Source organism: Penicillium daleae (assembly GCF_028827525.1).
Source record: "Penicillium daleae strain IBT 16125 chromosome Unknown utg000002l_segment0_segment0, whole genome shotgun sequence".
Classification (NCBI taxonomy): domain Eukaryota; kingdom Fungi; phylum Ascomycota; class Eurotiomycetes; order Eurotiales; family Aspergillaceae; genus Penicillium; species Penicillium daleae.
In genome coordinates, this window is record NW_026623150.1 from 5,358,341 (window position 1) to 5,382,852 (window position 24,512).

The window sequence follows — 24,512 nt, forward strand, 5'->3', positions numbered from 1 at the left end:
GCTAGTTCCATGACCATCCACGATGGAAACCCTATTTCCACTTTATTTCCCCAAATCGTTCTGTGTGATGCAATGGGTCACGTGGTCAACCATAGGAATGCGCCAAATTCGGCTAGCGGCTCGCTTAGCTGAGTAAGCTGCCCACTACACAAATGCCTCGCGGGATCGCCTTACTTTTGTCTTTCTTCAACCATCTCTCCTCATCCTCGCAGAATTGTGAGTCTCCTGCCCCTCTCCAAAAAAATGTCCTTCGGCCTGGAGAACCAGTTACTAACCTCGCCACCCTCACCAGACCATCTACGAAGATGAGAGCTAAGTGGAGAAAGAAGCGCGTCCGTCGTCTCAAGCGCAAGCGCAGAAAGATGCGCGCCAGATCGTGAGTCCTTCCCCGCAGCCGACACTGAGCTTGCTTGGAGCTTGCTTTGGTGGCATTGTGCAATTGGCGATGGAAATTTTGATACTAACGGCCTCGCCAGGAAATAAACTACTCGCCCCCTCCATCTCAGCTCCTCAGGTCGAGGCTCATGTTTGAACGCTGAACACGACAATTGATGAATCGATATCACGACTTCCTCGTTTTTTTATCGTTACACGCCTTTCACCCAACAAGCTGCCTGCTCGGATATGATCTCCGTCCTATCCTGTTGAAGAGATCACCGTTTGCCCGATGGAATCCGCCGTTCAAACAATTTCCGTCTTCCCACACTATCAACTCATCGGATTCGTTTTAACGTCGGTCGAACGCATGCCGGACATGGTTTTTCAAGTGGCCCCCGCTTGGATGTTTTGCTTGGAGAGGCTCCCTCTGTTTGGTCGAGGGTTGGAGGACTAGTTATCACCTACTGGTCTCGTGAGCTCGGCACTGGGGTTCTGGTCAAGATCCTGCTCATTTGTTTCCACATACGGCACTTGGAACTTGTTCCAAGGGTCGGGAGCTATGGAGAGGTTTTTACCGAGAGTTTAAAAAATTACTGAACGATCGGTTCAATAGCCATAATAGCCATGAATCGATGATCTGAAAAGTACTTGTTTCCCTGTCAACTCGAATAGCTTTCCTGTAAACATGCATAGCTTCGTAGCTTAATTCTTGTCATTTCCGATTTCCTGTGCCAATTTCGATTTGTGCGGATATCTTCTCACCGCCTTCCACATCTAGACCTCTAGGAGATTTTTCTGCCACCGACTTGGACATTTATTTCATCGAGATTCAACGGCCGATCATTCGAGCTGCACCACGGAGATTTCCGAGTAGTTCTGCCCTGAAGTCCTCGGTCGCAATGCCATCAGACAAAATTGACAAAAAGCGCAAGCGCGCATCCGATCGCCATGAGCGGCCGACCAAACAACCTGCTCTGCAGACGCTGCCGACACTCGCAGCTAGTGTTGTCGAGGACAAGAGCGAGCTGGCGCCGGTAATTGGTAGGTGAAAATACTTGCGAGAGTGATTCCCTTCAATTGCTAATCTTTTTCCTGTACGGCAGCTACTACACCCGGCGTCCTCAACTCAAAAGGCCTCAGCTTCAACCCATACATCAAGACCCGCCAGGATGGCGGGCGGAATGCTACTCGAAACCCTGGCATTGTTTCTACTGAGATGCTGCTGCAGTCATCTGAACACCAGAAGATGGACTTTGTTGGTCGGGAGGGAACTGGTGAAGATGCGGACTCCCAGTTGAAGCACTACGTCGCTGTCGTCGACCCGGAGCGCAAGACATGGCAAATTATCGAAGCACGACGAGTCACTGTTCGCGGCGCTGTCCGGAGCAGGAAGCCTGAGGAGGATGAGGAGGAGTCTGATGAGGAGATGGTATGCGTCTATAATTCGGTGTATAAAGTGGTCAGATGGTATATACTAACGGGACTATAGAACACCATGCGCGCCCAACGCACCAACCTTACCAACACCTTCGGTACCAAGCAATCCCGCAAGGCGGTTCAGTCCATGGCCGAGAATGCCCAGCTCTCCAGCGCCCCTGCCGGCACTCTCAACGAGGCCGGCGCTGCCCTCATTTCCTCACTCCCCGCAAATGTGGCATCCGGATTGGCCAAAGCCACCAACGTTCAGGCCGAGGTGCAAGCAGCCAAGCCCTTGCCTACACCCGATCTCAACGCCGCTCACCCCTCGGATGTTTACTCGATCGAGACCCTGGTTCCTGGTGGTCACTCTACTCTCCGTCAATTGACCGGCATCGACGAATGGAAGGAGCAAGTCGAGGCTGGGCTCGGCGTTGTCACTGGTTCCCGATATGTCTCCAATCGTGTCGTCGCCGTTGCACAGTCCGGAAACCCCACGCAAATCCAAGTCCTCCGCTTCATTCAGCTATTGCTCGAGTTTACCCGTTCTCTCAAGGGCATGGGCCGTGACAAGGGCGCTGGCCCGGGTAGCAAGAAGCTCCCTCCTCGCGACGATCTCCGCAAGATCCTCTCCAGCACATCTGGCGCATCCAAACCCGGCAAGGACGAGGAAGATTCTAACATAGCACTCCTGCCCGACTCCGTCGTTGATGCCGTGCGCCGCCGCTTCGCTCCTCAGGGTGGTTTCCTCTCCAAACACGACCTAACCCTCCTCCACACCACCATCTGCGCTCTCACCTTCCACATCCCCCCGCAGCCCGCCAAGGACGGCGGTTCCAGCTCTCTGGGCGGCAACTCGCCGAACGAGCTGGCTACCGACCCCCTCAGATCTGCGTGATGATCTGCGTCTTGACTCGAACACTATCCAGCAATACTTCCGCGAGTTGGGTTGCCGGATCGACAAGCCCCGTGAGTCGGAGTTCAGCAAGTGGAATATCAAGGGCGGAAAGGCTGAGGCTGCTGCGCGTCGTATTGCTCGTCTACGCGTTCCTCTTGAGTTCCCTAAGGTTAGCCGTGGCGGTCGCAAGTAGATGTCTTGGGTTGGGGGTGTTTGATTTGTTCGTTGCAGCGGTTCGCCTCGACTTGTAAGTCGGTGGCTAAAATTCTCATGTCGTTGTGTGGTATATCCGGCGTTTTTACTTCTAAATGTGTCATATTTTTCAAAATATTTTCATATAAATGACACTTGTTGCATCTTGCAGTCGGATTTTTAGTTCAGCCTTCGCGTCTGGCCCTTTGTCCAAGCCTACGGGATTCTCCAAAACTCGCCTGGTCTTGTATCTCGATAGTTTCACATGTTATCACAAACCCGTCATTGCTTGTGAGGTTTGTACTAAACTTAAAAGTACTGAATGGTACAGGATAATCTCGAACAAACATATCATCCGTTGAATTGGCTCGCGATGCAAATTACCCTAGTCTGAAAACACATTATCCCAACATATGACTATCTAGACAAACGGATCCTCATCCACACCCACCCGACTCGCTCAACGACCTGGTGACCATGTCTCATACGATCCGCCTCAAGCTGCCGTGCAAACTTGCTCTTCGCCCGAATATCCACGAATCGATTGCATAGCATTACTCAAAAATCAAGTACTAGAATCAATACCTATAGCTCAGTCAATGCCTCTCCCTCAATATATCACATAGAACCAACTCCATATATCCCACCATCCAACCCCCAATCATCCTATATACTCACCCAAAAACTCCCCAATAGCCACCAACGCCCTCTCCATCACCTCAGGATCAACAGTAACATGCACCCTCACATACCCCCGAAAATCCGCCTCCCCTGCACCACGAGTCCCAAAGCAAAGACTCCCCGGCGCTAACAAAACCCCCTTCGCGACCTTAACAGCCCTACAAAACTCAACATCATCAACCGGCACCCCCATTCTATCAAAAAACCTCACAAACCCCGTCCCGCCACCCTGCGGCTTAACCCAGCTACACAATCCCGCGTGTCTACTCACAAAGCTATCCAGCAACGCGATATTCCTCCCTGCAATATCCAAATGCTTGGAGCGAATCTGCGGGCGACATCTATCACTCAGCGCCTCTGCCGCGATGGCAGAGTCAATGGAACTCAGTGCCATGATCGTGTATAAACCACGATCAAAGCATTGAGAGAGAATGGCTGCGTTTTTGGTCGCGAGCCAGCCGATCCGGGTCCCTGATAGACCCCACGCTTTGCTCATGGAGCTTGTGACGACGATTTTATCTGACGCGGTTGACAGGTCGATGAATGAGGGTGGTATCTGTGTCTGGTGGGTATTATCGTGGAAGAGCGGGCGGAAGATTTCGTCTACCAGGAGCGTGAGACCGTGTTGACGGGCTAAAGCCACGATTTCGGATTGCGTTTTGAGCGGGAGGATAGTTCCAAGTGGATTATTGGGGTTATTCAAGATGATCATTTTAGTCGTTGGTTTGATCGCGTCTTTTAGGGCTTGGATATCGGGCTGTGCTTGGTTCTGCAGATCGAGCGTCCAGTAGGAGACTTCTACCCCCGGGACGGATTTGGGGAGGGAGATGAGCTGCGTGTAGCAGGGGTACATGGCGATGACGTGATCTCCGGCACTTAATAGGTTCTGGAAGACTAGAGCGTTGGCACCGGTTGTGCCGTGCGTTGGGAAGATGTGCTCTGCGGTGATGGTTTCATCGTATAAGGCGGCGATTTGCTTGCGGAGTGGTTCGCTGCCTGCGAATGGGCCGAGGTTTAGTTTGAGGGTCTGGAAGGAGAGGTTGGCGGTGGTTGTTTGCTTGTCGGTGGAGAGATCGATTAGATCTTGGATTGAGAGGCCTGGGGTTGCGCTGCCGGCTAGTGGGAGCGTGATATTGTCTTTGTTGGACTTGATCCACTGGGATTGTGTTAGCTGTGTAGATTACTTAGGAGTCGTAGGGTTCTGATCGATGTACCTTTGGGAGCGCAAAGGGGGCGAGTTCAGTCATTTTGCAGAGAGGTCTGTGATCCCACAGAGTAGGGGAAGAGTATCTCTTGTTTTTATAGACTCGTTTTGGTGATTCTTCATGACTCATATTCCAATGTCCATGTCGAGTCAACTGCGGGACTGGTCGATTCCCCGCAGCTCGTGTTTGGGATCCTCATTCAGTCAACATGAATACACCCAATCTCATAGAACACAATTATTCATGCCTTCGCTCCAGCCGACAGACACAAGACAAGAGTCTAACATGCCTACAGTCCTACAAAGAAGAAATGAAGTATGCATCCCCAAGAACCCATTTATATTGCCAAGGCTTATCACTGCCATACCAATCACGACACGCAATCTGTGTACATAACCACAAAATTATCCCTAACAATAAGGGCATAAAATGCACATCAACAGCAGTTCTGTCCCTATGCATAGACTCGAAGATGCCAACACAGTATCAATCAAGTCAAACACAAGGAACAAAGACATGACATGCCAAGACAAGACAAGACTTTAAAGAAGGTGGTCAAGGGAGAACCAAAAAAGAAAAAAAACTGAAATATGCCGGAAGATGCAAACCATCCCCTGCGTTTATGTTATGTTATGTTATGATATTATCAAAAGAGTGGACAGGCAACCACAACAAGTCGATCGCCCCAAACCCGAAAAGAGTACTCAAAAAGCAGAGCTTAAGCGGCAACGCCGACGGGGGTAGAGGCGATCGCAGAGTGCGCGTTGCTGCCCAGGGGGTAGCAGTCTTCATGGCCGGGAAAGCAGCCTTCTCGGCGGTCTCGGCGCTCAATTCGCGAGCAATAGAAGACTCGAGAGGCTCGGAAGCATCCAAGCCAAGCTGGGTGTTCTCCCAGATGGGCTCGTTAGCAGCCTCGGCTCCTTCGACGCCGACGCCGACGAAGCCGCCGATGGCCTGCCAGTCGCTGGCGCGCTTAATGCCCAGGTCGTTCCAGACGGCCTGCACGGCCTGGACGAGGTGGTCACGGAGCGGCTTGACGTGGCCAGGGGTAGGAGTAATACGCAGACGCTCCTCGCCGCGGGGAACGGTGGGGTAGTTGATGGCCTGCACGTAGATGCCGTGTTCCTCGAGGAGCTTGTCCGAAGCGCGCTTAGCCAGCTCGGCATCGCCAACCAGGAGGGGCACGATGTGCGAGGGGTTGGGGATGACGGGAATATCCAGCTCCTTCAGAGCAGACTTGACAGCACGGGTGTGCAGCTGCTGAAGGACGCGGTCACGGGGGTGCTGCGCCTGGTACTGAATGGCAGTGTCGGCGCCGGCCATGGTCGCAGGGGGTAGAGAAGTGGTGAAAATGAAACCAGGTGCCAGAGAGCGGATAGTGTCCACCATGTTGGCGGAAGCGGCAATGTAGCCACCAACGCAGCCATACGCCTTGCCCAGGGTACCAGTGATGATATCAATACGGTCCATGACGGTGCCCTTGGTGCTCTTCGGGTTGGCCGTGTCCTGCGAGGCATAGGCATCGTAGTCGAGGTGCTCGGCGACACCAGCACCGTGGGGACCGTACATGCCGACGGCGTGGACTTCGTCCAAGAAAGTGATGGCACCGTACTTATCAGCCAGATCACAGATGGCTTCAATGGGGGCGATGGATCCACACATGCTATAAACAGACTCGAATGCGATAATCTTGGGAACATGAAGAGGGAGGGAGGCCAGCTTAGCTTCCAGGTCTTGCAGGTCATTATGCTTGAAGACCATCTTCTTCGCACCGGAGTGACGAATACCCTGGATCATAGAAGCATGGTTCAGACTGTCCGACAGAATCACACAGTCGGGCATCTTGCTTCCCAGAGTCGCGAGAGTAGCATCGTTAGCAACGAAGCACGAACTAAAGACCAATGCGGCCTCCTTTCCGTGCAACGTGGCCAGAGTATCCTCCAGCGCGACGGCGTGCTTGTTGTGGCCGGAAATGTTACGAGTACCACCAGCCCCGGCACCATAGGTGTCAAGAGTGCGGTGCATCGATTCCAGGACCTGCGGGTTGCGACCCATGCCGAGGTAGTCATTGGAGCACCAGACGGTCACACGCTCCTCGGCCGAGGCCGTGTGGGCACGGGGGAACTCCTTGGCCAGACGGTTGATGTTGTTGAAGTAGCGGTACGACTTGTCCTTGTGCTTCTTCTCCAGTTCACCATTGTAGAAAGCATCGTAGTCGAAGCGGGAAGTGATCGGAGCAGCCGGGCGAGGGCCGCGGACCGCGGCTTCGGTGGCGGGAGTGGGACGAAGAGTGTTGGCAATGTTGGGATGAACTACAGCAAAGCCCCGTCAGTATACGCTGGATTATGGTTATTTCCAATTGCCGATCTTGTGTTACCTTGCTCGTTCTTCTCATAGGTGCCGGGGGCAAGGCTGGCGGGATGACCCCCGGTCGTGTGCAACGCACGCTTGCCGGTAGGAGGGCGCAAAGGCTTCACGGCGGCAATGCCAGCGGCGCTGGAGGTGAAACGTTTGGTGCTGCTCATACGGGCAGACTGCACAGCCAGAGCCTTGCTCATGACAGGGCAGCGGCGAGCCAGGACCTGGAGGTTGGACATGGTACCTCCCCCGGTGCTGGGACGAGTAGCGGTCGAGAGAGTGCGCAGGGTGGTGGGAGCGGTGCGCTTGAGGAAGGGGCACATAGCCCGGGACTGCTGAAGCATTGCCTCCATGGTGATGAAAATTGGGACCCCAGCAAGACGATTGTGATTGTCGGGGAGGTGTAGAGTGAGAGTGAGAAGAATTGAAGATGTTCCACGATAAATGGGGAGTACGGGGGGTGCCGGTGAAAATCGATTTGGGGCGGGGAGCCCTGGCTGACTCATCCTGAGCTGACAACGAACGGCCTCTGATTGGCGGGCACGGGCCGCGGCCGGGCGATTTGGCCCAATCGGGACATGTGAGAGGCGTGGTATGGATTAGTCATTGCCCTCGCGGTGAAATCGGCCCAAAGTCGGTTATTTCACTTGTACAGGCCTGGAAAGACTTCTCGAAGCGTCTGTACCGGGAAATGAAGATTCTCGTGGCTGAACTCTGTCTCCGCTGTAGACGGAGAAAATTGCAACATTCGAGAGACTGGCTGCATGAACTAACTTCCCGATTGGGTATGACTATCTTGTAATACCATATAACTTGGGTACATCCAATAGTTCTCAATGGACTATCCAGTAGAATACTCTCGAGATCTATTTACAGTACAGAGTAGATAGTCAGTGGACGCCAGTCTCCGCGCAAATCCCGGGGAGCCTCCAACCAAGCCCATGAGTCCACGAGTCCTGACACATGCGGCCACTCGGAAATCTCGGCCCGCCACCTCCCAAATACGACTTTCTGCCTTGGAGCCTTGAACCATCCCAAGAAAATCGCCGAATTTTGACTTTTCGCTATCGTTTCCCCCTGTTTACGGTCGTTTAACCCCATTCGAGAGAATTGAGACAGAGACACGATCTCTGGCTTGACTGGAGTCCTTCCAGAAGTACTGTCGTTAGTACGTAGTCTTACTCAAGTGCGACTGTATATGAATCCAAGAGATGACATCATTCCCCAGTTGCCATCAGATCGCTTACTGTGGCGCTGAAGATGCTTCCTGTCGGAGGCTCCGACGAATCGTGAATGGTCTGAGATAATACGGAGACGATTTTCTTTCAAGAGAGTATGATGTGTCTACTAGCTCTTGACAAAGTTCTAAATAAAGAAGTCATATCCACATCTGCCTTTACGGCGGTAGACTACTGCTTCTAGATATGGTCCAAGTCATACCATTATCCTACCAACACCTATACACCAAAGCAAGCGACCTACAAACACACCCTCATGCCAAAAAGAAACAAATTTCCAAAGGTAGACGCAAAAAGAAAGAATCAAGTTTTTCAAATCTATCACCAGTCATCTTTTCAATTCCCCCACCACCTTACCCACTCCCAATCACCCCAATGCATACAGCAGAACCCGGCACGGGATGTTCCAAAATTACTCGCGTAAAGGACATGTGTCACAAACGCCAATCGTTTCTCTCTCTGCCCGTCTGTTCATCTTCATCTCTTCCAAGGAGGTCTCCCAACGCGGGGGGCAGATAGATCAAAGTGTAAAGAGTTTAGGTCGATCAAGTAGTCGTATGGTAATACATAACAGAAGGGAGGGAAAGAACAAAAAGAAAAACAAGAATAAGAATAAATGGGGGAAAAACACATGCGCGGGAAAGTTTACCACACAAGCACCATGGAAGAAGAAGAAAAATCATCACAACGCCGTGGCCCATTTGCAGTATTGCAGTATTTGAAACAAGTTATCCCGAATTTTTTCAAGTGAGTCCGCCATCGCCGTCAATTAACCGAAGCCGTTCTTTCATGGTCTTTGCGCGTTTGGATGAGCCTGCTTTGCCCCCGCCACGACCACGACCGCGCTTCGCTGGGGTGACGGATATATCGGCGGGTGGAGTGTCCAAGTCTCCCGACATCGGGGTCGCAGTGCCCGACGGCTTGGCGCTGGCATCGTCAAAGTTGCCCTCGCCTGTGACAAGAGAGTTAGTCGACCATGTCAAGTAAAACGAGATCAAATGTGGGCGAGTTGCTTACCTTCATGATACATATCATCCATCGTGAGCTCACGCTTCCGCTTCTGCGTGGCCTTCTTAGCACCCTTGGCTGCACCAAAGGCTTCACCACGCTCCAGCGCCTCCTTCTCCTTCTGCTCAATGAGCTCCGCCTCATCATCGTCTGCAAGCCACATGGCGATATCCTTGGTGCGGTTCTCACGGGCACGAGTGTTGAAGTCGACACCACCAGCAGCACCACCAGAAATAACCACACGCTGCACCTCCTCTTTCTGCAGGGCGCGCTTGCGAATCCGTTCTTCGATGGTACCGCGAGTGATAAGACGGTAGACAGTGACCTGGCGAGTCTGACCGAGACGATGAGCTCTGTCCATGGCCTGGGAATCGATAGTAGGGTTCCAATCAGAATCGTAGAAGATAACCGTATCGGCAGCTGTCAAGTTGATACCAAGACCACCGGCACGGGTAGACAGTAGGAATACGAAGATTTCGGGGTTGGACTGGAAGTCGGCGACAGTATCGCGACGATCCTCCAGCTTCGTGCTTCCATCCAGCCGGCAGTACTTGTAGTTTCTGTAGGTCAGGTACTCTTCCATCAAGTCGATCATGCGTGTCATCTGGAAGTACAGCAGGACACGATGGTCACCAGCCTTGAGCTCCCGTAATAGCTCATCCAGTTTGGCCAGCTTGCCCGAGTCCGTAACGAAGCGCCGCATGGACGGAACCTCGATGTGAGTGTAGCGAGCCTTGAGCGACAGTGGACCTGGGAGCATTGGCGCCTTTGAGTAGGGAGTAGGATCCAACTTGTGTGTCAAGATTTGCTCCTCAACCTGCCGGGTAGAGGTGCCGTACAATGCCGACCGAACAATTGGGTTGAAAAGAGTACGTTGGGTTTCACGGCCGGCCTCTTGACCCGAGCAGGAGAGTGTAATGGGAGGCGCCGAGGCAGCAGGGGATGCGCAGGGTTCAATCAGGTTGAGGCCTTGATCCTCGAACGCCGAACGCGAAACATTCATCAAATTGCGCATCCGGCCCTCAAGGGTAATCTCATGTAGCGCCTGGCGATTGTTCCTGTCCACAATGTTCAACATGGACTGAGCCCATACCGACTTGCCAACAGACTCATTTTCCTTGTCATCATAGACGACATTCAGACGAGAAAGTCTGTTAGGTGATTCGCGGCGTCGAGTCGCGCGCTCGAAAACACCAAGACGGGAATATTCACTAGCTTCTCCAGCAGATGTATCGACAAATCGCAGGAATGAAAAGGCCCCGTTCTCACGAGAGCTTTCATGAACGTTTTCAGCGTTCCAAATGTTCATCAAGTTAGACAGATACTTTCCTCGGAACCCAGCACGAGCATTGCCGGGACCCGGTACATCCAAACGAGCCTCAGAGCTGCACAGTAATCGAGGAACCGGGTACTCAATCCGGTTCCTGGTGGAGTATCGGAGGTCGACAAAGTATCCTTCACGCACAAAGGAAGCACACTCCGCAAAGGCTCCCACGGAGAAGGGTGATCGGGTCTCGGCGCGTTCAAACAGATCGGGATGGTTGCAGACCTTACGGAACTGCATAACCAAGTTCATGAGGGTCGTGCTATCAGTGTCGTCACCAACGGCCGCCTTCTCAATGAGGTCGATGATGCTAACACGGTTCCGCAGGTTGGCATACAGAGCACGCTGGCGGTAGGTGAGGTCACAGAAGATGTCCTTCTCCATCTTGTCGCCCAGCTCTTGTTGCACATGCTTCTTGACACGACGAAGCATGAATGGCTTCAAGATCATATGCAGACGCTTGAGCTGATCCTCGTTCAGTTTGGTGTTACTCTGAGCATGAGACTCGATATCCTTTGAGAACCATTCACTGAACTCGTCATGGGAATCGAACAAAGTGGGCATAATGAAATGCAGCAACGCCCAAAGCTCTTGCATGTTGTTTTGAATGGGCGTGCCGGTCAGCAAGAGACGATTACGGCAGGAAAAGCCCAGCAAATTCTTCCAACGCGAACTTTGAGAGGACTTGATAGCTTGAGCTTCGTCCAGAATCATGTACTGCCACTTCACTTTCTGGAAATACTGGGCATCAAGGACGACCAGCTGATAAGAGGTGACCAGGACATGGAACTCAGAGTCGCGAGTGTAGGTGATATGCTTGCGGTCCCAGAACTTGCGAAGAATCTTACGATCCTTAGCATTGCCCCAATACGGCAAGACCTTGATGTTCGGAACGAATCTGGCAATTTCCTGCTGCCAATTATGCAGGGTCGATGCGGGCGCGATGACCAGGAAAGGTCCCCAAATGTTGTGGAACTCGGCCAGATAGGCCATGACGGAGATCGATTGAATGGTCTTTCCGAGACCCATCTCGTCTGCAAGGATACCGTTGATACCCTGTTCGTACAGGTTGACAAGCCAGTTCAATCCCTTCAGCTGATACTCCTTGAGTTTGGCAGTCAACATAGTCGGTTGGGAAATTTCAATGTCACCCAAACTGGTTGGGTTCTGGAAGTTCATCTCCCCTTCATCGAAGGCTGCCATCTGATCTTCACCACCTTGTTGGTTAAAGGCACGAGCACGGTCCTGAGCCTGCTGCACAGCGTTCTGAGCATTAGCCATGGCAGCTTGCTGCAAAACAGTCTCGTCTTCGGCATCAAAGTCCAGATCCTCAAAGTTGGTGACCTTGGCATTGGGGTTGGCAACGCTGTCGGGAAGGTTAACCGTGTGTGCCGCCTTGCCAGGCTGGATAGTCTTGTTGCTACCAGCAACGGTTCCGTCACCACTTGCTTCAGCCTCAGCAGTCTTGATCTTGCGACCAATGAAGTGAGAGTACAGCTCAGTCTGGGAGATAAGGAAGTTCAGCTTGCGCTTCTGTCGGTTGGCTTCACGTTCGGCCTCAGCCTTCTTAGCCGACTCGAGCTCCTGCTTCTCTGCCAAACGGCGCAAATCACGCTCCTCACGCTCATTGCGCTTCCAGAAGGACATCATCTCACGCATGGTACGCTTGGCACGAGCCTGGGTGTCCTTGGTGCTTTTATTCGTCCGCTCTTGCCACTTCCGTGACTGCTTGCTCGCCAGCTGGGCGGTCTTGCGCAGATTTTCTTGACGGGTAGAGAGCGACGTGGTCTTGATGCGGTAAACTTTGGGAATGTCCTTGCGGGCAATGTCACGCCAAATTTGCTCGTAGATCTGGTTGTAGCCCTTGCTGTCATAGTGCAAATGAAGCATCGGAGTACCCTCCTTGGATCTGACGTCTTTCTTCGCATCGCGAGGAGTGAGGTAGATGGATTCGTCGTCCAATCCGGCCAAGTAGGCATTCTCTGCAGCGTCCTTCTCAGCCTGCTTCTGCTCCTTGGATTTCTTGGGCCGAGTAACGGGACCACCACGTCCAGACCGGCGACGCGAGGGTGAACCCCGACCAATATGGAATGAGCTCGTGGTGCCGCCCTCCAGGTTGGGTGCCAAGGGAGTGACCTCCCCAAGCTCGTCCTGGCCATTCCCACCCTCGAGGGCCCGCTTGGTCGACCGAATCTTCTTCTGAGCACGCTCCGCCTCGCGCAGGAACTTGGCCTTCTCTGCGGAGTCCTGAGCCTTGTCGGCCTTGCGTTCCGCCTCCAGCTTCTTCTGCATCTCCAAGCGCACAGTGTTCTCGCGGCGGCGTTTCCGTTGCATGTCCTTCTTGCGCTCCTTTTCGTCCTGGATCTCTTTCTGCTGGACTTCGGCGATGACGGAACTTTCGTTATTGATCCGGAACCGCTCTGTGCCTAAAATAGCGTGCTTCTCAAATGACCGGGCCAATTCATTGAGTGCATACTTGCGACGACGCTGAACCAGAGTTAGTATTTTTGCAAACCTGTGAATCAAGGCACGGGTTGGACTTTACCTTGCGAGCTACTTGCTCAGCCCGATAGCTATCCATCAATCGCTTGCGACCCTTCTCTAGGTAGAGTTTCTGATCTTCCTCGAAGCCAGGACCCTCAAGGTCACTCTTCTCGCCATTGTCAATGTCGACCATGGCCCGGTTGACTTGCTCGACATCAACGCCAGGGGGCAAGGACTTCTTCTGGGGCGGGTGTGCCGCCAGCTCTGGCGCTGGCTTGGATAACCCATTAGGAGTGAAGATACCCTTTGGTGGCTCCGCGTGGGGTTTTTCGGTGGCTGGCCCCTTGTCCGATTTATGGTAGAATGTGCCTGGAACTGGGCCAGTTTCGGATGGACGGCTCTCTGACTTTTCTTGGATCTGGGGGGTGGGCGTGGTAGCGGAGGGTGGAGGAGTCGATTTCCTTGCCGGCTGTTCTTCGGTGGGCCCAGAGAGGATGCTCGCAAAGGACATGGGATCAGCTGCACGCGCAGGCTTCTATGTTCGGACAAAACACGGTTAGTAGTTGTCTTTGGTGGTTGATTTTGCAACCAAGGGTGATGGGTTGGAGACATACCGACTCCCGAGGAGGAGATGCTGGCTTTGGTGTCGAGGATCCGTATGCAACGCCATTGCCTCTCACGCGATATGGTGATTCTGACTCACGAGTGGGAGACTGCGAATGGCTATCCGGACGACTCGAAGGATGCCCATGCGGTGTTGAGGGCCCATACGGCGAAGTGCCGTTGCCAGACATCACGGAGCTCGAGAAGGGACGCGGAATTGGCAGCCCTGGATTCGCACTTGCCGAAGGACCAGGGTATTGGGATGAAGTCTCTGTGTGCGACGAGTGTGGAGGTGGAGCGGTCCCATTCAAGGGCGGTGGCAGGGTGGAAGGTAACGGCGGCGACGCGTGCGAAAAGCGCGGACTCCGCGGAACGGAGGATGGACCGAAGGCCGGAGGTGTCTGGGGCGGGTGCTGGGGGAATTGTTGTTGCGGCTGCTGTCCCTGGGGCTGGTCATTGTTGGGGAAGAAAGGCCGGTTCTTGGTCGGGGAGTCGTAGGCAGCGAACCGGTGCTGCTGAGTCGGGGACTGGGCGTTGTATGGCGGAGCGCCCGTCATGATGGCCGCGTCCCCGGCGCTGGACAAGCGCAGCAAGGACTAATGGATGGAGGGAGGAGATGAAACGAGATGAATTGGGCGAGGAGGGAGTCAGACACCGACGGTGTTGCCCATGAGACAGGTGTCAAGGGGGGGGGGGGTTCTTTCTCGCAGAGATCTGGCACGGAACGCGACGTCAACGTCAGCCGAGTAGGGTTGGCGATAGGAAAGAAACACCGAAGGCGTAGAGGCAGAATGGGAGGATGAAGTTGGGAAACTAAGGAGATGGAAGGGGGGAGGATGATACCCAGTTGGGATGATGAATTCGTTTGGTGGAGGGAAGATGCAGGAAGGATCTTTGTGGCCGCGGCGACCCAAGCAGAGAATGCGCGGCTGGGGGTAGGCTAGGCGAGGATGCAGGGGAGGTGAGCCGGACCGACGGTGATGTCTGGGGTGGATTGTAGTGGGATAGCGTGGATGAAGGTGAAGAGGAGGGAGGGTTGCGGAAGATGAGGAGGATGAAAGCAGAGTTGGCACGAAGTGGGAGGAAGTGGGAGGAGAAGGCGGGCAACCAGCTGGAAGCGTGACGAGCTGAAAGAGAAAGGGGGATTCCCTTCGACGTGAAATGCGTCTTTCGTCCGATGGTTGTTTCTACGGTCCATCCACCTCGGGAGGGTCTTCGGACTGCGTGGATTCAAGAGGTGATCTATTCTCGAGAAACTCTCACTAGATTATCTTGACTGAAATGGACTCTGAATCCTGCGCGAAGCCTCCGATGTGCTGAGGTGGCTAACTGGGTTTGGGTGCCGCCGTGCGAGGCGTGTCCAGACAAACGGGCGTGGAGAGGACGAGGGGAGTTGGGACGTGATCGGGTATAGCAGGACCAAACGAGCATAGATGATACGATAGTCGTATCTCAATTGACGTTATATAACATCTCTCGATCTAGTTTCTGTTCTCCTGTTCTCCTCTCTTCGTCCTCCTCTCGTCCGACCCTCCGGCTGAAGTTCCTGTCCATCCGAAAGCTTTTCATCGCGGCCGATCCCGTCTGATCCCTTTCCACGAAAGGACCCGAGTATGCGATTCGGATGGCTATCCCTCCTCTAGGTCCGAGATGGATGGGGTTTTTTCCCCCTATGTGCATGTGAGTAAACTATTCATGTTGCCAAGTTTCCCTTCAAACCAGACTCTGCGTGAATTAGCGCCACCAGCTCCGTCTAGCGACCTGGTCATCTGTGTCCGTATCCATGGCCATTAAAGTCGGCGATTGCGGGCCGCCAAGGCCGATCCATGCGCTGCACGTCCTTCGACTGGACACCCTCACCAAACCCCACTCAACATGGAATCGTAGCAGCCCAGGCCATGACTATATTCAACCTTCTGTATCTGCTGAACTTTTGAGCTGCTATCCCTGATTTGACGGCTTGGTACTCGAGAATCCCCAGAACTATCGAGTCGTCGGTGTAAACTGGCGATGATCACCGGAGAGAGCATAGCCGCATAGCCGCATAGCCGCATAGCCACACAGCCACATAGGCATCCTGGTATCAATTCGTCTAGAGTTTACCGACTTCCGACTATATTCTTATGACTGCTAAAGAACCATTCAATCAGACAAGAAAAGCCGATCTCTTCCTAGTGATTACAGACGCTTGGCGAGGGTTTGGTGGCACTTGTCTGGGAGCATCTGCGATGACATCTTAAAACTGCTGGACGGTGCCTTTCATGGACACAACATTTTAATTCCAGGATTTTTGGCTACGATACCTTGGATTACACCAAGTACTAAGGAAGAAGCCATGAAACGACAGTACTATTCATCCCATAGTAGCCGTTGCCTGGGACCGATAGTCACCCTCGTTCATTTTGAGAAACAATGACCAGGCATAAATTGACTGATCAAGGACTGGATCTGTTTGGCGTCTCTCCCTCCGACTAAGGACGACCCTCAGCAAGACCCATTACCTTTCGATGGGCTTTCTCTGCAAGATTCCTTGTTTGACAGGTCTTCTCATGATCCTTGCCCAGAACCCTCTCTTGTCGCTCGAGAGTTTCCTGAAAGATTATATCTGCCTCGCCATACCGACGCTGATGATAGAGTGACTTACCAAGCCACTGCATATTGTCCAAAGTCTCTTCGTGATCGGGGCCAAGCACATCCTGCAGCCTCAGCATAATTTGGCCAAAGATAGTCTCGGCCTCTTTATAGCGACGCTGACGATAAACAGATTGGCCAAGAAAGAATGGCGTGTCCAAGTTTAGGGGATCCCCAGAATCTAGTATTTTCTTTCCCCTCTGAACAGCTTGGCGAAATAGAGTCTCTGCCTCGCTGAACAGATACTGGTGATAGAGTGCTTTACCAATCCACGCCAGAAGAATCGGTGTCTCTTCGTGATCGGGACCAAACTCTTTCTCGATCTCCGAATGAGCTCGTCGATAGAGAGACTCTGTTTCGTTGTACCGACGCTGAAAATAGAGACATCTACCAAGCAAGCTCAGAGCCTCTACCATCGGGAGACTCTTTGGGCCTCGCGCTTTCTCCGTCTTTTGCAAAACTTGCCGAGCTACGGCCTCTCCGTCGTCGTACCGCTGCTGACGATAAAGACACTGACCAATCCAGTACAAAGATCCGAGTGTGTTTAGATGATATTGTCCAAGCACTTTCTCTTGCATTGCATGAATTTGGCGAAACATGGTCTCTGCTTCTTGGAACTGATCGTTCTCACAAAGGGTGCGAGCCATTTCAAATTGCTCCTTGAGTTTTGCAGGGCTGGGATTCGCGGTCTGAGCTTGGCCTTGAGTCGCCCCTGGTACACTAGTCTCCGAAGAGGACCTCGTTCACTTTTTCTCTGCCACAGTTACCGGTTTTTGGGTGGCTTCTATCGCATCTTGTGGTATCGAAGAAGGGGGAGTGATAACAGCAGTCCTCTCCTCATCCGAAGAATACCGTGTGTTCCATGACGCAAAGTCCTCAGTCGACTCTGCAACGGAAGGGGATTGAGAAAATTGGGGCTTGTTTTTCTGTCGTTCCGTAAACGCAGAGGATGAACCGGCTACCAGCGAATTTATCCATATGTCCGACAAAGCTGATACCGCCGTTATCCGATCCTTAGGATCAGGATGCATAAGCGAAATCACAAAGTCAATGCCTTCGCGGCTCACATTGGCATCGGTAAGTAGATTGATTGGAAACTGCTCCGGACGTTTATAGCCCGCGAGCGATCCGAGATTGGCAAATGTAGGTCTCTTTGTAAGGATTTCAAAAATGATCTCTCCTAGAGCCCAGATATCTGTGGCATATGCAGTATCTCGCTTGACGAATCCCCAGACCTCAGGGGCAAAGTATCTCGGGGTACCCTTTATCGTTGTTGATTGTCCGCGGCCTTCCTCGATGCGTTTGGTGATACCGAAGTCTGCGAGCTTGATCCACCTCTCGTGTGGAGAATGTGATTTGATGAGGATGTTCTAGAAATATCCTTAGTGATATGTACTTGTTATCTCTATGTAGAAAGAGTAAACTTACTTGCGGTTTTAGATCTCGATGCGCAAAACTGTTTTGATGCATCATACCGAGACCATCTAGAATCTGGTATGCAATATCCTTCGCCTCGGTCTCTGGAAGGGGAGGGGTTTGATGAAGATAGGTAAACAGATCGCCGATTTCGAGATATTCCATTGCTATGAAGAGCTGGCTAGGTCCCTCGTACCAACCAAAGGACTTGACAAAGCATCGTTTGTACTGCGCAAATTAGTATATCTCATTGTAAGAGAAGTTCTCAATGGACACCAACACGAGCATGCGAGAACTTGGCAATAGCCTCCAGCTCACGATTATAATCAATCTTGCCGAGCCGCGAGTCCAGATCAATCTGCTTGACTGCACGCACAGCAGCAGGACCCGTCCGCGACCCCCGAGTACATGTCTCTAGCCAGACGGTACCGAACCCCCCACCACCGATCTTCCTTTGTCGGCGCCAGTGCTCCGTTCGGGTTACGAGACGTTGCCGGGAATTCGGGTCGGATTCTTGAAAGGTGTGAACTGTACAGTCTGGGAGGAAATTAGCGCCGAGCTTTGAATCAAGAATCAAGTCTGAGACTCGCGCCATTTCACCCGTGTGGTGAACAATTCACACGTTGGTCTGGCGAGTGTCCCGCGGCTGAAAACAAGCCCCCTCAGCATGTCACCTGATACGATCAGAGCCGCCATCATGTGCTGTCCACAGAATCCTACCATCTTACGTTCATGGACAGCGGCGCCAATAACTTTTTACCCAACTTTGGTCCCCAGGGTGGAGGTTTGAAACCGGCTGCCGCAACCTCATTGAGGAGGCTCGGAATCAGGCACCAAAATTCCTGCCCAGGTCTTATATACAACCCAACAAGTCCAGGACACAGACTGAGCTGCAATTAAGAGCAGGTATGCGTGATGTATGCCGTGTGATGGAGACGGGGCATAGGTTTGGAAGCTCTTAGGTGTTGAAGATAGTTAACTATGAGGCTATGAGGAAGCTTATAGTCATAACTTTATGCTTTGGGCCGGGACATTCCGTACCACGTTATGACCGCCAATCCTGACAAAGCTTGTTGAGGCCTTGAAGCCTGAGGCTTCTACTGTTGTACAGCTTCTTCGTGCTACGCTGATCATATTACAGGACATTTATTTCTTAAATCGGGGCCTGTTCTGTGAAGAATAAGCTCGTCAAGCGATCATATGATAAAGACAGGTTTGTCATTGTGCCCAGAGCATCGAAACATACAACACAGGGGCAGGTCAGCTTTCTAGATGAAGAGCGGTGCCATGCTGATAGAGAAGTATCACTATACCATGATAGTAACACACAAGATGGAAGTATAAGTCAAGCCTCTTGAGTAGGTTCTTTTGTTAATTTTCTTCTGGTTAGAAAAGAGCGTGGGTTCGGATGACAGCGTATGCAAGTATCGAGGGGCAGGGATTGGTCTTATATCCACCAGTACTGGAGCCGAAAGAATCATTCTTCTTAAGAACATGTTTATTTGAAACAGATTCATCATCAAGTCCCATCAACTGATTAATGGCTTTCGGTGGTTGATTAGTGGAAACGTGCAAAAGGACGAAAATGACGGTGTATGGATTCAAGTACATATTGTGCAGACATGATTCCCCCAAGGTGCACGGTCCCTGAGACAAGTCTTAAAGTTGCTATTCAAACTTTGAGTCAGTCTACAGTAGCGACTGTTATTGCCTTCCATGTTTGGAAACATATACTGTACTCTTTCATACCCTAATCACAAAGCGCTAGACCAAAAAAGATCTGGTTGTAATTATCGATTTTGTATTTACGAGGTAATAATACTTGCTCCTGTACAATACCTATATGAAAGATACAAGGGTCTAGAATCAGAGGCCTGGATTGACTAGAAGTCTAGAAGGTTCCGTGCAAACTGAGCAAACTAGTATTTGGCAAGTTCTCTCCTCCGTCTCTCGGTTGCTTCACTGCAGGAGGCCTGGCGCGTCCCTGGGTGTCCCATTTCGGGTCAAGTTGATAGGCAAGGCTGGATAGTGAGATTTGATTATACCACTTATCACCATGTGGCAGCGACTGGTCTTATTGGGCATCGGAGATCCGGTCTAACCCCTTACAGATTTTGCCCCTCACCTAAAGATTCCCATGATGATCGATGCTTATCAACCCCAAATGGTCGACCCATAGGACAAGAATTGGCAATGTGGCTCCACACGAGCTCTGTGTGCGGCGGCAAGTGTGAGTGGAGTGTATAGCTGACTATTTCCTGGTGTGTGAGTTACTTTCAACCTGAACTTACATTATCAACGCACTAACGACTGTAGTTCCTGCCTTTGGTTGCTTGTACCGGACCATATCAATCAGGTGGCAATAGTGGTCAGGGTAATAGTGGTACTGGTGGTTGATTCGATCCTGCATACTCTGCATACCTTGGGCTTTCATTTCGGGCAGCTAAGAGTTCCTTCGTCAGCAAAAGTGACGAGTTTCGCTGGAAGTTACTGTCCAATTGCTTGATTGTTTTAGTACTGTCCGAATGTTGGAACTATGCATTGTGAATAAGTACGAATTTGGCCAGCCATCTCCCGCTACACAATAACCCGGGCTCCATTCCGGTCTTCCCCTTGTGACTTTTGATCCTTGCATTTTTTTCCCTTGATATTCCCCAGCCAAGAAGAGAAGCTCCATATTTCCTGCTGTGGAAGACGACAGCTCTCGCACCAACAACCCAATGCGCGCGTAGGAAACCCTGCCTTCTTTCTCTCTCTCTGTGAACCTGGTCGTAACCCTTTTGGGTCTAATATCTGAACCAAGTCGACAAGGAGGTGTTGCAGCACTCGGAGGGTATTTTCAGCGACCCCTTCTGGCCTGCGGTTACGATGCGCGCCAACAAGCGCAAGAATGCCATGGGTAACAGGAAGGAACCATGTAAGTATTTCTGCATCTTCCGGATGATCCCGCGCATTTCTTGAAATTGCGGATCCGTATCTGCTGGTAATGTCCTCGGCCTTCTTCCATTTTTTGGAGAACTCGGAGTAGCCCATGCAGAGTAACTCGCCATCCTTACCGTCTTCCCTGACAGTCATGATCTCGCCTATGGCTCTCTGGTGGCCTTTGAATAGTATGAAGAGGGGGACGTCAGGCTCCGGGTGCGCCCAGCGCTCCCAGAACTGCGCGTTTTCCGCTTCCGGGTGCCAGCCCGTGTTCAGGACGTCTGTAATACTGTCCAGTACCCCGATGAACTTCTTGGTGCGGCTGGGCTGCTTCTCCTCGGTGGTGAATGCAGTGAACTGTGCTTGTCGCCGTAGTATATTCGTCCACGCAAGATACTGGCCGACCAAGAAGGCAGTATAGACAAACATTGCATCTTGGTACACTTCTGACAGTCTAGCGAAAGAGAGGACGTTTCTGTCCGGGTGCGTTCTGTCAAGCATATTGAACAGCCGGGACTGGAGATCTTGGGCAGCTAGCAGAAGCGGTTCACGGTATTTGCGAAGGAGGCTTTCAGCCTCACGGATGGCTTTGCGTTCATCAGTTCTATACGTGAACCACGCACCCAGTCCAGCCACACCTATTGACGTGACTAAGGAGATTATAGAGACAACTATGGCGGCGACGTTGAGCATTGCTATGCTTGGATGAAGTTGAAGAGAGGTAAAATAGCGAGTTCATGTCAACACATGCAGTGACACCCTTTAATTCAAGAGGTTCGAGTTTTAATCTGGTCGGACGTCAAGACTTTGCACTTAGGCACACCCTAAGTGAAGTCAGTTGATCAACCCAACAAAGAGTTGCTTGACATTGAATGCCCTTTTCCGCTTGCGGATATTCGATCTGTCGACAATATGGCGTGGTGCATATAGAGTCTATTTTGCCCAAATCCCCACAACGGGGGGTTCTAGACCTCTAGGTAATATTTCTTGTCCGTAAACCGCACTTCATGCTTTCTAGTTCTAAGCACCTTGACTGTCAATTAAATACTCGCCGGAGTTCAGCGGCAGGAAGTGAGTCAAGTGACAGCTTGCCAATCCCTTGACGTCTACTCCGGCTCTTTTTCTAGCTTAGTTTTTCATCTGATACTCTGTAACCATGGGTTTTATAGCCTTAAGCCATGCATGTTGCTATTCCAAAGTCAACCCAGTGTAGAGTAGAGGATCTTTATGTTACAGTTCAAGAAACCATTAAAGAGAGGCGTGATAAAAGCAGTTACGGAATGTACTGTATTATTTGGACAATGATCTTCTCGCTGCCAAGAATCGATGTATTTCGCGTTTTTGCAGCGGATGAGGTTTTGAGGAACATGGGAGGAGCCAGAGCAACCAACTGTGGAGACAGCGATTTTCTGTCTGTAACAAGACATGGATATACAGCTTACTCATGTTTACTCGTTTTGTGTTATTACTATTAAAACGGAAAACCAAGCAATAAATACGGATCTATCCATTTCGGGATTAGCTAATCATGTGACTAGGTGTTGAAACAATGTTTCTGTTTCGCGACATGGAAGGCAATAACGGCCGGCACTGTAATAGTTGGCTAAGATACACTTTCATATCCGTTACTCTCCTTAGGTTAATCAATTATATGGCCTGATTTCCGGGGAGCTCCATCTGCGGATAAGCTGGCCGATGGTGACGTCCTCCACTCCCATCACCACTCGATGCCAATCCCCAATGCTCCCCCCAATTCCAGGTGTTCCAGCGCTATAGTGCCCTGTAGCTTCGTCGACATGACGAGTCAGTCCCTGACGTATGATGATCTGACCATGATTTCAAAATCAATGTCTTGCCTTTCTCGGAGAAAACTCCTTACGGTCGGCGCATGGCGATGTCTTTAGTTTCGGCCGAAATCGCTCCCAATGCGACCGGGATGTGAGATGATAGAGATATTCGAGTCGAATGCTTTCTCAAGCGACGGATCATGACATAAATCTGACTCGAGTTATGACCCGGTCGCTTCTTCTACATTGGGCATAGGTATATGACCGTATGACGAGTAGGGTCTTGTTGTGTCACGGAAGCGGAAGGCAGCTTCGATCGTGAGATGTGATCTTCTACCGGCCACCACCCATAGATCAGGAACCATTGGATAAACCGGAGAGATCGGTGGATATGAATGGACCAAGCAGTGGCTAGCTGGCCGTCAACGAGCCATCATCTCACTCCGAGCAGACACTCTCCGAGGCGAATCCCGCCAAGCCGGGTTGCTTGCTTGTTGCCATCATCGACATCGCCGCATGTGGCACCACCTCCAACGCGGTCTTTGTACATTTTCCCCTTCATAATTGAGAGATTCCTTCTCGATTGTCCCTCCGGTTCATTTTATCTGCTCTTCCTCCACATTTTTCCCCACTCTCCACCCTCCCCATCTCCATACCACAACACAACACACCTCATCCTCACCCACCACCATGGCTCCTCAAATTCCTGAGAAGCAATGGGCGCAAGTCGTCGAAAAGAAAGGCGGTCCACCCATCTACAAGCAAATCCCCGTCCCCAAGCCTGGCCCCGATGAAGTTCTGGTGAAGATCAAGTACTCCGGCGTCTGCCATACCGATCTCCACGCTATGAAAGGCGACTGGCCTCTTCCCGTCAAGATGCCTCTGGTCGGCGGCCACGAAGGTGCCGGTATCATCGTTGCCAAGGGTGAACTGGCCGAGGGCGTCGAGATCGGTGACCATGCCGGTATCAAGTGGTTGAACGGATCATGCCTGGCCTGCGAGTACTGCAAGACCGCGGATGAACCGCTTTGCGCTACACCCCAGCTCTCGGGTTACACCGTCGACGGCACATTCCAGCAGTACGCGATTGGTAAAGCTGCCCACGTTACGATCCTGCCGAAGGATATAGCTCTGGATGGGATCGCGCCGATTCTCTGCGCTGGACTTACGGTGTACAAGGGACTGAAGGAGTCCAATGCTCGTCCTGGTCAGACTGTTGCGATTGTTGGTGCTGGTGGTGGTCTTGGTGTTATGGCCCTGCAATATGCGAAGGCGATGGGATTGCGCGTTGTTGCTATCGATGGTGGCGATGAGAAACGTGATTTGTGCAAGAAGCTTGGCTCGGAGGTAATTCACACCCCATTTTATTTTTATTTTTTTTCGTAGATCGAACTGACATTATTAGGCCTACATCGACTTCACCAAGTCCAAGGACTTCATCTCCGATGTCAAGGCTGCCACACCTGATGGCCTGGGTGCACACGCTGTGCTCCTGCTTGCCGTCTCCGAGAAGCCCTTTCAGCAGGCCGTTGAATACGCTCGTCCCCGGGGTACAATCGTCGCTATCGGTATGCCTGCCAACGCATTCCTGAAGGCACCCGTCTTCGAGACTGTTGTCAAGATGATTTCCATCAAGGGCAGCTACGTTGGTAACCGCCAGGATGCTGCCGAGGCGGTCGATTTCTATGCTCGTGGCTTGATCAAGGCACCATTCAAGACTGTTCCTCTTGAGGATCTCCCCAAGGTGTTCGAGCTGATGGGTAAGTTACCAACTGAGATTTTTGCCAACTGAGATTTTTGCCAACTGAGATTTTTGCCAACTGAGATTTTTGCCTTCCAAGTTACTAATACGTTTGTCACAGATCAAGGGAAGATTGCTGGCCGTTACGTTCTTCAGGTGCCAGAGTAGATGGAACAACCGATGATGGTGCCCTAACAACATATCAATGAGCATGTTTTAGTGAAGAGCAC

General features: G+C 51.8%; 7 protein-coding genes across 7 annotated transcripts; 2 read left to right on the top strand and 5 right to left on the bottom strand.

Annotated features, from left to right (window-relative positions):
* Window positions 1-1,277: 1,277 nt before the first annotated feature.
* On the top strand, window positions 1,278-2,885 carry N7458_002817 (DNA-directed RNA polymerase I subunit RPA49; the record flags this gene model as incomplete). Its single annotated transcript, XM_056906200.1, has 4 exons — window positions 1,278-1,419; window positions 1,482-1,807; window positions 1,868-2,627; window positions 2,683-2,885. The coding sequence occupies 4 exons, from the start codon at window positions 1,278-1,280 to the stop codon at window positions 2,883-2,885; spliced, it is 1,431 nt and encodes a 476-aa protein (XP_056770307.1).
* A 660-nt stretch (window positions 2,886-3,545) lies between these two features.
* N7458_002818 (uncharacterized protein) lies at window positions 3,546-4,812 on the bottom strand (the record flags this gene model as incomplete). Its single annotated transcript, XM_056906201.1, has 2 exons — window positions 3,546-4,721; window positions 4,780-4,812. 2 exons carry the CDS (start codon window positions 4,810-4,812, stop codon window positions 3,546-3,548), a joined length of 1,209 nt encoding a protein of 402 aa, XP_056770308.1.
* A 588-nt stretch (window positions 4,813-5,400) lies between these two features.
* On the bottom strand, window positions 5,401-7,481 carry hemA (5-aminolevulinic acid synthase HemA; the record flags this gene model as incomplete). Its single annotated transcript, XM_056906202.1, has 2 exons — window positions 5,401-7,082; window positions 7,148-7,481. The coding sequence occupies 2 exons, from the start codon at window positions 7,479-7,481 to the stop codon at window positions 5,401-5,403; spliced, it is 2,016 nt and encodes a 671-aa protein (XP_056770309.1).
* A 1,628-nt stretch (window positions 7,482-9,109) lies between these two features.
* On the bottom strand, window positions 9,110-14,342 carry ino80 (chromatin-remodeling ATPase INO80; the record flags this gene model as incomplete). Its single annotated transcript, XM_056906203.1, has 4 exons — window positions 9,110-9,318; window positions 9,384-13,185; window positions 13,244-13,717; window positions 13,797-14,342. The coding sequence occupies 4 exons, from the start codon at window positions 14,340-14,342 to the stop codon at window positions 9,110-9,112; spliced, it is 5,031 nt and encodes a 1,676-aa protein (XP_056770310.1).
* A 1,914-nt stretch (window positions 14,343-16,256) lies between these two features.
* Window positions 16,257-18,427, bottom strand: N7458_002821 (Tetratricopeptide-like helical; the record flags this gene model as incomplete). Its single annotated transcript, XM_056906204.1, has 4 exons — window positions 16,257-17,105; window positions 17,184-17,786; window positions 17,845-18,060; window positions 18,113-18,427. The coding sequence occupies 4 exons, from the start codon at window positions 18,425-18,427 to the stop codon at window positions 16,257-16,259; spliced, it is 1,983 nt and encodes a 660-aa protein (XP_056770311.1).
* Window positions 18,428-20,409: 1,982 nt separating this feature from the next.
* On the bottom strand, window positions 20,410-21,447 carry N7458_002822 (uncharacterized protein; the record flags this gene model as incomplete). The annotated part of the gene is made up of 1 exon (XM_056906205.1): window positions 20,410-21,447. One exon carries the CDS (start codon window positions 21,445-21,447, stop codon window positions 20,410-20,412), a length of 1,038 nt encoding a protein of 345 aa, XP_056770312.1.
* Window positions 21,448-23,231: 1,784 nt separating this feature from the next.
* Window positions 23,232-24,450, top strand: N7458_002823 (zinc-dependent alcohol dehydrogenase; the record flags this gene model as incomplete). Its single annotated transcript, XM_056906206.1, has 3 exons — window positions 23,232-23,888; window positions 23,947-24,301; window positions 24,404-24,450. The coding sequence occupies 3 exons, from the start codon at window positions 23,232-23,234 to the stop codon at window positions 24,448-24,450; spliced, it is 1,059 nt and encodes a 352-aa protein (XP_056770313.1).
* Between the last annotated feature and the right edge of the window lie 62 nt (window positions 24,451-24,512).